Source organism: Aegilops tauschii, chromosome 2, assembly GCF_002575655.3.
Source record: "Aegilops tauschii subsp. strangulata cultivar AL8/78 chromosome 2, Aet v6.0, whole genome shotgun sequence".
NCBI classification, from domain to species: domain Eukaryota; kingdom Viridiplantae; phylum Streptophyta; class Magnoliopsida; order Poales; family Poaceae; genus Aegilops; species Aegilops tauschii.
In genome coordinates this window covers 394,095,141-394,109,949 of record NC_053036.3, presented here as the reverse complement: position 1 = coordinate 394,109,949, position 14,809 = coordinate 394,095,141, and the positions used below count along the sequence as shown (strand labels likewise).

General features: G+C 44.0%; 1 protein-coding gene across 1 annotated transcript; it reads left to right on the top strand.

Annotated features, from left to right (window-relative positions):
- Positions 1-238: 238 nt before the first annotated feature.
- Positions 239-2,394, top strand: LOC109750734 (glutathione S-transferase TCHQD). The gene is made up of 3 exons (XM_020309683.4): positions 239-406; positions 1,187-1,397; positions 1,498-2,394. The coding sequence occupies exons 2-3, from the start codon at positions 1,189-1,191 to the stop codon at positions 2,084-2,086; spliced, it is 798 nt and encodes a 265-aa protein (XP_020165272.1). The 5' UTR covers positions 239-406; positions 1,187-1,188; the 3' UTR covers positions 2,087-2,394.
- Positions 2,395-14,809: the final 12,415 nt, after the last annotated feature.

The window sequence follows — 14,809 nt, the reverse complement described above, 5'->3', positions numbered from 1 at the left end:
TACTCCACACTACAAGCAGCCGTATGCTTAAATTCAGTAGACAACTAGACATGGTACATTTTGTTGTGTGAATTCGTGGGGCATCACGCCCGGGTGCACGCAGCAGGGATCTCTGGATAATCAAACCCCAGTAACCGACCGACCAGAACACGGTGGCAAGAGCGCGTCGACTGGGCAGGCAAAGGAAAGGAGGCGGAGCGAGAGTGACAGAGGGACAAACAAAGTTGTGAGGACAGCCTGAAATACGGAGTAGTTCACTTCAGACGTTCCGGCAAGGACGAGAACCAACAACAGCACCCCCACTTCCCCAACCGTCTCCTCGTCGAGAAGAATCTTTCGGGAAGCCTCTCCGGTCTCCCATCCCCCCCCCCCCCCCCCCCCCCCCCCCCCCGCGACTCCTCGCCAGGTGAGTCCCTTCTCTCTTCGCCGCCGTTTGTTGGTTTGGCTGGGTGTATGCGTGAGATCAGCCGATTGACTTCTGAGTGGAACTCACCGGACTGGGCGTTAGATTTGGTTGTCTATTTTTCTGGTTCCGTAGAAGTACTTTTGGACTAAAGGCAAGATTCTGGACAAAACCCCCCTTTTCCCCAATTTAAAAGCACCTGCAAGAGTGTGTTGATCCTGAATTCATGAACCGGGAAGATTGGAGGTCAATATATTTTGCACTGGAACGCGATTTGTTCCGGCTAATATCTTATTGAGGCGAACGCGACTGGTCCTTGTGCTTAGAATTTGTAGTGAGATGCAGACGTTATGATCAGTATCTGTAGTAGTAGTATCGTCTACTGAATGAATGAACATTAAAATACATGCACAGATGAAATGATCAATCCGTTGTTTTCTGACACTGAATATTGTGTGTCGTTAATTACTCGTATAGTTTTCGTTATGCAACTATCTGAAAATACGCCCACTGCTCAGTTTCAAAGGAGATTAGGAGACTAACCACCTTGCTCCCATCTATTCCCAGAGACTACTTAGTTTGAACGAACTTTCCATTTTTCCATCACAGTCCCTTATTCACACTGCAACTTAGTTTGAACGAACTTTCCATTTTTCCATCACAGTCCCTTATTCACACTGCAACTTAGTTTGAGCGAACTGCCCATTTCCCATCATAGTCCATTCACACTGCAAGACCGACGAGGGACACTAATCACATGTTTTTTTTTTGCTGCTAATGTAGCAATGCAGCTGTATCACCATCCATATTCACTGGACAGTCAGAAGGTCCGGATAGCCCTGGAAGAGAAGGGTATTGACTACACATCATATCATGTCAATCCACTAACAGGGAAAAACATGAATGTGACCTTCTTCCGAATGAACCCTTCAGCGAAGCTCCCTGTCTTCCAAAATGGCGCTCATGTCATTTTCCGCGCCATCGATATCATTCAGTACGTTCTTTCATTCACCTTTGGAATGGCTCAAACTTAGACACATTCGATACTGCTGACCAAACAGCAATATTCATTTATCTCCTCTATATTTTCATAGGTACATAGACAGACTCGCGGTGCACTTAAGCGGCGAAATCCAGCCTGTGAATACTGAGGTTCTCCAATGGATGCAGAAAGTTGATGGTTGGAATCCTAAGATGTTCACACTAACTCACACCCCACTAAAGTGCCGTGCATTTGTCTCCAAGTTCATACGCCGGGTGCTGATTGCTCGGATGGCTGAAGCCCCAGATTTAGCTAGCATGTACCATGTCAAGCTCCGTGATGGTTATGAGACCGAAGACAGACTGAAGGACCCCGAGACTATGCGGCAAAGTGAGGAAGAGCTGAGCAAACTCCTGGATGATGTTGAGGCACAGCTTAACAAGACCAAATATCTCGCTGGCGATGAATTCTCACCGGCTGATTCGATGTTCATTCCCATTCTTGCACGAATAGCCCTTCTTGATCTGCATGAGGAATACATCAGTAGCAGGCCCAGGGTCCTAGAGTACCACACATTGGTCAAGCAGAGGCCAAGCTACAAGGTTGTAATTGGGAAGTACTTCAACGGGTGGAAGAAGTACCATACTCTCTTCAGGACCTCGTTCTTCCTTTGTGTTCGAACCTTGTTCCGAAAATACTAGGTGGTTCAGCGTGTTGCGTAGCCGATCCATGCTGAACCAATGTGTAGAGTGAGTTTAGGCTGAATATATGACCAGTATACCATCATGTGTTTTTCCTCCAAGGCCAGGCTGATGGTTCCTGAGAGTTTTGTTTTCTATACACCTGTCTGCTCCAATGTCGCTGTTTAGAGCCTACAGAATCTAGATGTTGAATTACTTACAGAATAATAGGCCTATATATATACAGTTTGGGTTTTCTTATACGATGTGTCTCTGTTCATGGACAAATATTATTTCTATCATCTGTTCTAGCGCGCCTCATATCTAAAGTATCTTGTGTCTGTCACTGCAATCTTCTTTTTCATTTGATTTTACGTTTTTGTTAGAGAGCTTAGTCTCTTCAATTTCATATTATTTCTAACTCATAGCTTCTGATTGCAAATTAAGTTATGAATTGAAATTTGTTTACTCATATTTTCTCATAGCTTAATTTTTCTGATGTCGGCGTGTGTGGGATTGGCCCTGTGTGCTCCGATGTTGGGAGTGGGCTCAGCCCTTGTTGTTTCGGTTTTCGCCCGGGTTTTCCGTACTTAACTGGGAAACAAGCTTCTTCTTAATCATTAAAATGGGCAAAGCTTTGCCTTGTGTTAAAAAAATATTTTTCATAGCTTAATTTTTTGATGCTCATATTTTTTTAAACTCAAATAGCAATATACTATTTTCCTACTGTATGAGTGCAGAGCTTCCCAGATATATGTATGCAGAAGATCTCCATGCACATGCTTTACATGTACAGTACAGGACAATGGGCCCCATTATCATTGACTCTATAGTGATACTAGATGCACTAGGTGTCTTTATTACTTGATCCCCTTGTGGTTGTCGACATAGTGCACAACACGTCTATTTATACATCAGAGCTGAAACACTTGGTCCAGCAATTCCAGCTTGTTGTCTGATACTTTTTTCCTTCAGATCTTGTAGGCTCTGAGAGTAAGCAGGGAAGAGGAAGAAAGAGAGAGCATAAGAGCGCTAGGAATGGGAACATGGAGGAAAGCTTAACTTTTTTGTTTTCACCTCTAGTGTTGGAGGTGCAAATATTTAGTTTTGTGCTTTCCTGATGTCTCCCATTCCTATGGTTCTTGAGCACTTCTTCCTCTCCCCTTTCGCTTGCGCAATAGATTAATGCATAAACCTTAAATATGTGTGCACATACTTAGATTATCTGAGAATCTAGAAGGCTAGTCGAGAAAAGGAAGACAAGAGAGCCTGAGAGCAGTGGGAATGGGAACATGGAGGAAAGCCTAACTTGCTTTGTTTTCGCCTCTAGTGTTAGAGGTGAGAATTCAGTTTGGTATTCCCGATGCCTCCTATTCCTATTGTTCTCAAGCACTCCTTCCTTTTCTTTTTGGCTTGTTTGGTTGCTTTAGCGTAGAAACAAAATTTATGCACACATATTCGACGTAAGATCTCAAAATTGAGCTACAAAGAGGAAGAGAGAGAGAGAGAGAGAGAGAGGGGGGGGGGGGGGCGCTAAGAGCAGCGCGAATGAGAACATAGAGGAAAGCCTAACTTATCTGTTCTCCACCTCTTGTGTTGAGGTGGAGATATTTCCCGATGCCTCCCATTCCTATCGTTCTTATGCGCTCCTTCCTCTTCCTTTTTGTTTGCTAAATCGCTTTAGCAGAAAAACAGAACATATATGTGCATATATTCAGGTGATGTGAGATGTCCACTATGAGACGGGAAGAGGAAAAAAAGAGGACCTAAGAGCGGTGGGCATGGGACATGATGGAAAGCTAAAGACCTCAGTTCCTCGTCTAACACTGTAAGATGTTTTCTGTCAAAAGAAAAAAAAACACTGTAAGATGCTTTGTTTTGAGTTTCCTGATGCCTCTCATGCCTATTGTTCTTTGGTGTTCCTTCCTCTTCCTTCTAGTTCACACAACATAAAAAGGATTCATAGTATAATATGATTTCGTTCAAATTAATAACCCTGCATACTAGATTGCTATTTTCTGTGTTTGTTTGTCTCTTTGGCATGCCTTAATCCATTCATAAGAGAAGATAAGATGTCGGCTTAACAAGGCTACTGGTTTATACTTCATAATTTAGTAGTACTGTAATTCATTTTTCAGATTCTGATCGCACCACGAAACACACCAAGACATTTTATTTACCTGTCAGGTATATTATATATACTAGGAAATCCTCTAGCATATATAACTGGATATTATTTGCGTTTAAGTACTTAATGTGTCAAGAAACCTTTAGACACTTACTTCTGTATTAACTAATTTATCAAGTTTATTTACAAGCTTTGTCCCAAATGCTCAAATAGCATTAATGTTTAATGCCTATACATGTATGCAGATTTATGATGAAAGTAACACAGTATAGTAAAATAGTAGATCATCAAAGCAGTGAAATGATCTTTTAGATAAACCACACGACTAACATTTAAAGCGTGTCATTCTCTCTGCGCTGCAAACAAAAATACTGCTTTTCTGATGGAACTAGGAGACATACCTCTGTATCTATGTGACTCCCATTACATAGTTTGTACAAAGTTGAATGAACAATCTGCTTGTCAAGAATTGTTGCGGCAATAATCTGCACATTTGCAACCAAAGTTCAGTATTGTGCACTGCAATTTGCAACAGGAAGCCATGTCGTCAAATGAACAATCATAAAACAGGATCACACAACTAAATTTACTGCATAACAGAAGCTTTCTTAACCCAAAGAGATTGACAACAATAACAGAGCATAGTTCTAGAATGTCCTCAATGTACAACCTTGTGTGACCAATAGCACAACCTTGTGTGATCCATGTACTTGATCTATCTCAACTGCACAACCATGTGTGACCAATAGCGTAAAGATTGTAAAAGCTTGTTGCCCATATTTCTTTTTCACAAGCGACTCTATCTATAATGCACACATAAAAAGATATGTGCATGTGAACTGTACGTAAATGACAGGGGAGTGTTTTTTAACTCAAATAAACTGTGAAACAGTAACACAATCTGGTACCCTCATTTTACGTGCTTCAACCATTTTGCGTAAATCTACAGAAAAACAGTACCACTGTCATGAGAATCTTACAAAAAGAACTTAGGATGCACACTCAAAGGCTGACAAACTAAATTTGAATATCAAGTGTTTCTGAATCTTACAAAAAAGAACTTATGATGTGAACACAAGGTTGGCATACTAAATTTGAACATCAGAGTTTGGAATGGAAGACAAGTAACCAGGAAAGTAAGTTTCTAAATATAATTTCCAGCTATTTTCTAGAGATTTTTTTCACGCTTCGGTTGAATATTGTGATGTCACTGCATATAGCACAATTTACGAAATAGCAGGCCGTCAGTATCAGCAACCTATTGGTAACTAGGCTCAAACTAATTATGAAAACGGTGGAAGATGTCATAGTTATAGTACTTTTTCATGTATAGACCAATCAACATGTCTCGTTATCTATCCAAAGTTCAAGTATAACTGATACATTATGGTACCACAATTCAATCCAGGAATTGGACTGGACTGGAACCAGTTTCCTTGTGGCACCCATCGCCTAGTGGCAAGGTTTGGCTTCCGAACCATAACAGTTCATTTCTTGCAAGCTAGAACTTGACTCCATGCCAAGCATTTTACTGGTAGAACTTTGATGTATCGGGCTTATGCAGAGTAAAAATATCAACAGTATCTTACCAGAAGTAAATGCTTCCAGGCCCTCACTGAAAGTAGTACACTGTAAATCCTCCAGAACTGGTGCTATCTGATCAAGTGTCATTGCTGCACCACCTTCCTTTTGTCCTAGTTTCTCTAAAATACCATTTATTGATGATGTCACTGAAAAAAGGTAACCCACTGTTATATTTGCTGGAAATGATTCACAGTGCTTTGCAAGGTTGGTCTTTCCCCCCTCCAGTGATATTATAGGGTTTTAAGTAAATATCGATGGGTCAACTATTAATCAAAACTGAAACCATGTAACTTGAGTGATAAATTGTCATGGTACACTGGTACCTCAGCAAGTTGGTTACTTGCCTACTTGGTATCTTTGGAGGCATTGTGCTGGTACTGATTCTGCAAAATATTCATATGCAATTAACCTAATGAGGTATATAGATTTGTTTTATCCTTTATCCTCTTATGCCTCTTTCTATCCTCCTTTCTTGAAATCAAATAGGGTAGAAAACTAAAACAAATCGCAGGCGTGATTTCAACAAGTAAGCATATGCCATTATAGGAATAAACTAGCATATGACATTCCTTAATCTGGCTCATTCAAGACCTTGCCAAGTACGCTTGCCTGCTTATTACCTACTTTGCTGATCATCACCTTCTGGCACTTTAGAAATTGTTCGTCCCACAAGTTGGCCGAATGTTAGCCTCCCATTCTGAAGCAATCCCTCAATAAGAGCTTCTGACTGCAAGATACATAAATTCCATGCATAAGGTCATAAACTGTAGAAAAGCTACGAGTACTATGATTGTAGTCATAATGTTCCTGAACAAGATCACATATTTTGTAGCAAAAACAGGAAGCACCCGAACTATTAGAATGTAAGTTCAGACAACGTATGTTGTCTGTCAGTTTCTCAGCTATCAGCCTATCACAAACCAATAATTACCAGCATATTTGTCAAACACCTAAAAAAAGGATCAAATCAAGAACTTAGATATGTTTTTATTTTTGAAACAACAAACAAACTAATCATCAACCAATCAGCATTTGGCATTGCCATGGTAACTGGAGCCATATTTTACAACCACTTAATATGTTTTCTACCAGGTGTCATTGTTAAGCAATATAAGACTCATTCTCCTGGATAATCACTAAGCTGTTAGGCTGTTGTGCATGGTATATCCACATATGTCAATGGTTCCTGGACTCGCCAAAAGCTAGAATCAGTCTCCTTGCCAACTGCATAGTCATCTCTTGTTATTTCTCATTCAGACCTTGTCGTGGTTTTGTCACGACAGATGTCCTAGAAAAAGGACTTAGTCGTGGAGCCATCGCTACGGGTTAGCTTAAAGGGGTTAAAGCGGACAAGGGACGCAGAGAGTTTATACTGGTTCGGCCCCTTGCGGTGAAGGTAAAAGCCTAATCCAGTTGTTGTAGAATTGCTAGGGTTTCGATGACCAGGGAGCGAATACGCTTTGCCTGAGTCTCGAGTTGTTGTCTGTTGTTCTAAACCGCCGCCGGGTCGTCCCCTTATATACATGGGTTGACGCCCGTCGGTTTACAGAATCCCGAGGCCGGCTCATAAACGTGTCCGGCTCGGTCTCTGCTCTTTCTATCTTACAACACAAGTTTACATATCAATGGCGGTTTATGTCTACAGGCCTTAAACCGGCTTTGGGCCCTGGGCCTTTATAAAGCGTCACCGTCTTTGTCTTCATGGGCTTCAGATACAGTGAACCATTATGGGGTTAACCCGGCCTCTCCTGGCCAGTTTACGCCCAATAGTAATATCCCTAACATTAGGCCCCAGATTGATTTGAACTGGTTCATGTCAATCCTCAATGCATCATCATCTTCACAGAAACCTTTATTAACGGGCCTCCGACAATTGAGGCAATAGAGCTGTCACATATCCCATTTTTCGGGCTCCTCGATTCTCGCGCCCGCCACTTATCCATTCACCTTATAAATAAGGCCGAGGGGTCCTTTTCACTTTTCCCCCGTGCCTCTTCGCATCGTCTTCTTCCTCGTGCCAACCAACCTTTGAGCTCCTCCGCCGCCGTCGACCTTCGCCTCTGCCTCAACAACGGCCGCTGCATCAACCTGACCGCACCAGAGAAACGCGGCGATCCTCCGCTGCTTCCTCAGCACCAGTAAGTTCCTCTTCTCCTCACTCCAGATCCACCATTAGGGTTCAGTGTTCTTCGTAGTTCTTCGAAGCTCTTCGAGCTGTTCTTCCTTGTTCCTCTTCAGTAATACCAATGACTAGTTAGATCTGATTTTTTCCAGTGCCCCTGTAGTTTAAACTCCTTTTTCCTTGTTAGGGCATCTGCCTTATATAAAACTCATCTGAACTTGCTGAACTCTTCGAGCACTTGAAATTAGGTCAGAATATATTTTGATTTTCCAACGCACGGCAGATCTGAAATTACCATGCCAAGCTGTGAAACTTGTTTTCCTTCACTTACGCATCTTTAGACTTGTATCTTCAATACCAGATTAGGCGGTTTAATCCCGTAGAAAAATGATGGCCCAGTAGATACCATTAGTCCCCTATTGAACCGCCAATGCATTCGTCATTGTACTATCTCCATTGTCAGACTCCGGTTTACCAATAACAAACCCCGGTTTAACAATATGCATACAACCTCGCATCGCTTTATAGTTGTCAATTGTGAAAGTTAAACTGGCAATAATTATGTTTCAGCTTGTCATTAAAATGGCCAAACAAGTCTATGAGTGCAACTAGGCTCCTTCCCGAGTCACTGAAGAACAGTTGAGCAGATGTGTCGCAACTGGTGCCTTAGCCAAGAAAGAGGTCATCCACTGGAGGGCCCCTGGTCCAGAAAATCCTCCTGAACCCAAGGACGGAGAAGTAGTGGTTTTTGTTGACCATCTGGGTCGAGGTTTTAGCCCTCCCGGTTCAAAATTCTTTTCGAGACGTACTTGCCAGTTTCCAGCTTCACCCTCAGGACATCGGTCCAAACTCTGTGTCCAACATCTGCCATTTCCAAGTGTTTTGTGAGGCTTACCTTCAAGAAGAGCCCACAGTTGAGTTGTTTAGAGATTTCTTCCACTTAAACCGTCGCACAGAGTTCACAGATGGACCCAATACTGAACTTGGCGGAATGGCGGTTCAAAAAAGGAAGGAAGTCAGCTTCCCTCACGCCAAGCTTCACAGTCACCCCAAGGAGTGGAACCAAACTTGGTTTTACTGCAAAGATACATCTCCAACTGTCGAAAACCCCTTGCCGGGTTACCGGCCTCACCGTCTTAGCAATACACATCCCTTTCCTCAGAGGTTGACTGCAAAGGAAAGGTCCAACTATGCCCCACAACTGTCAAAGCTTAGAGCCTTCATGGCGAACGGTTTAACACGTGTTGACTTTGCTCGTTGTTGGATAAGCTGGAGTATTCTGCCCTTAAGCCGGCGCCCCGGTTTGATGTGTGAATACACAGGGAGTTTGAAGGACCCTTAGCGACACATTGATATTCAGCTTACAGATGCGGAAGTTACTGAGGCTGTGAAGAAGATGCTGAATGAACCGGAGGCTGTCTGTAGCCAGACCGGATTAAGCCCTTTCTGTGTTTCCAATAAACCGCCAAAGGTAAGGATCATATACCCTTTTTTACTTTAACTTGCTTCTTTCAAAATATCTTATGAAAAATCGTGTCCATCTTTGACAGGGCGATGATCCGTTCTGGAAGAAAAAGCCACAAGATAAACCGACAAAAACACAAGATAAACCGGCCAAGCCACTTCGCCCGAAGACCAAGGTTGTTAAAAAACCCGCCAAGAAAAGGACCACTGTGTCTTCCGAGCCAAATGCTGATGACGATGTGGCTAATCCGGACTCAGAGACTCTCTTGGTTCATTTTTCATACACCTCATTGACGATGACTCTTATCAGGACGACGCTGAAGGCAGTCAAGCTGATGATGTAGAGGTAATCATTCTTTTCTCCGATTCAGATCCTCTGCCAATATCGAAAATCCGTCGAGCAAACCGGAAAGTAAAATTTTCTCACCCTCTTGCTTACTTGGACCCCAACTTTCTTTTGAAGACGCAGCAACACGGAGCTCGCCGCACGACCCGGCACAGCGGCCAGGTAGTTACCTCCGCCGGTTTACCGAACACTCCGGTTCAGAAACGTGGATTAGAGGTCTCTTGTACTCTTGACACTTCTTGCCCCAAGGCGGGTTGTTTCCGACAACCTCTTAATCCGTCTGATTCAAATTATCAGGGCACTTCCCACTCATCTTCTGGCGAGTCATCAACCACAAAGCTTCCACCCCTCAAAACAGTTCCTGGGTGAGCTATGCACTTGTTTTTATTCTTGATGTGTTATTCTTACATACTGTACCGATCCTCATGTTTATTTTTCTCAGCACCAAGCCTAGACCCAGCAAGAAGGCTCGGTTAAATAAACCGGCTGATGATAACGTGGCTGTTGAACCGGAAAAGACTCTAGATCCAGAAGAAACTGATGCTGATGCCATGCTTGATGATCCGCCGCCTCAAGACCATGACTTGTTTACTAAACAGGTAGAAATTGACACCACAGGCCATGCTGACAAACCGACCAGCCCGGTCTGACCTGATGACAAATCGGCCAGTCCAGCTAAGGCTACCAATAAACCGCCAACTCCCATGAAGGCTGTTGATGATAAAGAGGATGATGTTATGATTACCGGTGTCAGCCACACTGCTCCTGGCAACCCGGTCGCTTTATCCAAACATAGCGCCAAGGATGAACTTTCTGCTATGGGCAAAGGCAAATGGAGCACCGATTTATCCAGCTACGCTCATCTCAACGCCCAAGACATTCACTCTGGCTTCTTGAACCGTCTGTACACCAGTCATGACTATGAAGCCGGTTTAGTAAATCTGATGAAGGAGCGATATGAGGTAACCACACAACTATTTCTCTTATGTCCATTTTCAGATATCAACTCCAGTAGCCCCCAAGTGACGGTTTATGATACCAATCTAAACCGGGACTTAGTAATAACTTTATATTTGCAACACTGCATCTTTTTCACTAGTGTAGCCCTCAAGGTCCGGTTTAACTTTATAAAGATGAACCGGGACTTTTAAAAGACTTCCCAGATGAGTACTTTGAGCAAACATACATTAGCCCCCAAGTGCCAAGAATAATACTTGTATTATGCTTGGGACTTGTAGAAATTTCCGAGAACAAGCAAATATGCATTAGCCCCCAAGTATCAGGTGCATAACTTGTTATGTGCTTGATACTTCAAACATGTATTACCAACTCATTATACTTCTGTCTGTTACAGGCTGAGCTGAGCAAAAAGGAAACTCAAAACGCCGATCTGCAAGAGAACATCAAATCTCAGCAAGCCGAAACCTCCAAGGCCAAGGAAGAGTTGACCAGCGCTTTAGACGCTATGGAGAAACTGAAAAAGCTTCAACAAGGAGCGAGCGGATTGGGAGACAGAAAAATCCGCTTTGCGAAAAAGAGCCGATGATGCAGAAACAGCTCTTAAACCGGTGGTAGATGAGCTGACTGGCGTAAAGCGGCAGATACATGCCATTACTGCTGCTGTGTTCGGTAAACATCTTTGCTTTATACTTTCAACATATCTTCCCATGTGTTGCCGGTTTACTGACGTTTGTAATGATGCAGGAACTCGCATTAGTCATCTAGGCTCTGATGTACAGAAGAAACTGGAGGCTTCCTACACGCTGATAGAGCAATTGTACACCGGTGCGCAACGAATCATCTGCACCGCTTCTCACAATAAGCCGCCCCCGATGTTAATCAAGGATACTTTAGACAGGCTATCTATGCTACTTGCCCGGGTAGAAGAGTTAAAGAGATTTGCTGCAAGGGCTGGCGCTCTGACCGCACTAAGCCGGGCAAAAGCATGGGTGCCTGATCTTGATCCGGCGGACGTGGCTAAAGGCTACCCAAGCTTAAAAGGAGACGGATCAGAATTTGGCAATGAAGATCTCCATGCCATAAACCGGGAAGTACGTCCACTGGCTTGTCAACTTGCTGAAGAGGCTGATCTTTCATTTTACCAGGCGAGTTATGACACCAATAACAAACGGGTTGCTGCACCGACTCCTGAGGCTCAAAACCTGATCCCTCCAATTCGTAAGCACACTTATGCCCCTGACATTGAACCGTCCACCCTTATAAGCGAGGAAGCTGTGTTCCAAGCGTTAACTGGGATCGACTGGACAACTATTGACTTCCAGCCGCTGGCTAGAGACGAAGAGGATGAACCGGTGCAAGATGATCCGTAGCCGTCAGGTCAAGCTGGTGACCAATCATAATCCGGAGGCCGGTTTAGTCTTCCACGTGCTGCAACACTTATTTGAGAAACAATTATCCTTTTGGGCACTGAAACACCTTGTAATAGGCTAGTTAAAGCACTTGGTCTGTTATGCCTTCGCGCATATTTATTTGTGCCTGACACTTGTTAATCCACCATGCTTAAGACATATGATGCTCATAAACCGTAGCGATTTACTCAAGCCATTCCTGCACACAAGAAGTATATAGTGTCCTGGCGGTTTACCGCCGGACGGGTCATGATGCCCAGATATATAGCCAGGGTTTATAACCGAGGCTGCATAAAGATAATCAAATATGAAAATAATTGATACCTGTGACCTTGAGTCATAATGTTGGCTGACCAACTTGTTGTAGTGAGGGTAACGGCCCTATTCCGGAGTATCAATAACTCCTGTTATATTATGCCGGTTTACGGTAAAACCGTTCCGGGTTGCGATAAACACCGATTTATTCAATGCTGGCGACTTTGAGTCGAAACCAGACCGGGTTAAGAAACTCCGGGTTACAAGTGATTACGTACTGACAACTTGTAGTTGACAGCCTAGCCGGGTTGATGAACACCGGTTTAAAAAACATCATAAGTCTTGTCAAAAGAGAGAAAAACTTGGCAAAAAGCAAATGAAAACTTGTCGTCAAGGCTTTTCACGGGCTGCCATGCCCCAAATTCGAGGCTTTTCATGGGCTACCAGGCCACTGAGTTAAACCATTTTACAAAGCCTTTTAAGATGGTCCTCAATCCTTAACCAATCGTCGTTTTAACTTGACAAGTTCAGGGTCTTATCAGAGTAACTTGTCAAAGTTCGACGGGTCATACCAGGTTTACCTGGGCGGAGTAACTTACTTAAGAAGGCAGGCTAACCCGGGGTTTTAGGTGTATACACCAGGCTTCCAAGCCGTGGCTTGATAGCCTATTACAAGTGTAGATTCTTTGTTCATTGCGACAGCAAAGAATCCCCAAGTAACATTGTGAGCTGTGCTCAGTGGGTGCCTATGTTTGAGTTGTTGTTTTGCAACACTCTCTTTGGCCCCGGAGTAGTTTGGCTTTGAGCCGATCAAGAGGTGTGACTATGGTTCGAATACCACCAAGCCCCCAAGTGATATTGTGGCATTGCGCCGATCAAGAGGTGTAGCTATGGTTCAAATGCAACCAAGCCCCCAAGTGATTTTTATATAAAGCTTTAATAAGCTGAATCAAGGGGTAAACCGGACGCCGCTTTATGAACAGAAGCCCCCATGTAACCACACATGATATAAGAAAAACAACAGATACCCCGCTTTAGCTGAGGCTCCGGTTTATTATATTGATCATAATATATACATTGCCATAACTATGTACATAAGCAGAGCCTATGGCTCAAGTATAGTAGGGCCGAAGATGAGCGATATTCCACGGCCGGTGGGTCTCCTCCTCCGATTTACGTGAGTCTTTGCGCTCTCGAACATCGATTAGGTAGTATGACCCGTTGTGCAGATTCTTGCTGACCACAAAGGGTCCTTCCCAAGGGGGGGATAACTTGTGCATATCCGTCTGATCCTGGATGAGTCGGAGCACCAAATCGCCTTCTTGAAAGGTTCTGGTTCTAACCCGGCGGCTGTGATAACGACGCGGATCTTGCTGATAAATCGCCGAACGGGCTGCTGCCATGTCACGCTCCTCATCTAACAGGTCGAGAGCTTCCTGCCGTGCCTTCTCATTGTCAGCTTCGACATATGCCGCTACACGGGGCGAGTCATGACGGATGTCACTAGGAAGAACCGCCTCCGCTTCATAAACCATGAAAAAAGGCGTGTACCCCGTCGATCTGTTGGGTGTGGTATTGATGCTCCATAACACAGAAGGTAACTCCTCAACCCAACAACCCGACGTCCGTTGCAAAGGAACCATAAGCCGGGGTTTGATTCCTCTCAAGATCTCTTGGTTGGCCCTCTCCGCTTGACCATTGGACTGGGGGTGAGCCACTGATGATACGTCAAGCCGGATGTGCTCACGTTGACAGAACTCCTTCATGGCACCCTTTGACAGATTGGTACCATTATCTGTTATAATGCTGTGTGGAAAGCCAAACCGGAAGATCACCTTTTTCATGAATTGAACCGCCGTAGCTGCATCACACTTACGACGGTAACAATATCCGGAAGATCACCTTTTTGATGAATTGAACCGCCGTAGCTGCATCACACTTACGACGTCAAACCGGAAGATCACCTTTTTGATGAATTGAACTGCAACAATATCCACCTCACGACGATATGCCGCCATGAGTGGGTCCTTGGAGTCCCAAGTGCCGGACACTTGTTGAGCCACCAGGTCCGAATCACCAAAGCACTTAACTCGGCTGAGATTCATCTCTTTAGCCATCCGAAGACCATGGAGTAAAGCCTCATATTTAGCTGCATTGTTAGTGCAAGGGAACATTAAACGGAGAACATAACAAAACTTATCACCTCGTGGGGAAGTTAAAACGACTCCAGCCCCCGAGCCCTCCAATTGCCTGGACCCATCAAAATGAATAGTCCAATAAGTATGATCCGGCTTCTCTTCCGGCGCCTGTAGTTCTGTCCAATCATTGATAAAATCCACAAGTGCCTAAGATTTGATCGCCGTCCGGGGTATGTATTTTAACCCGTGAGGCCCAAGCTCAATAGCCCACTTAGCAATCCGGCCAGTTGCTTCCTTGTTCTGGATTATATCCCCCAAAGGAGCAGAGCTGACCACCG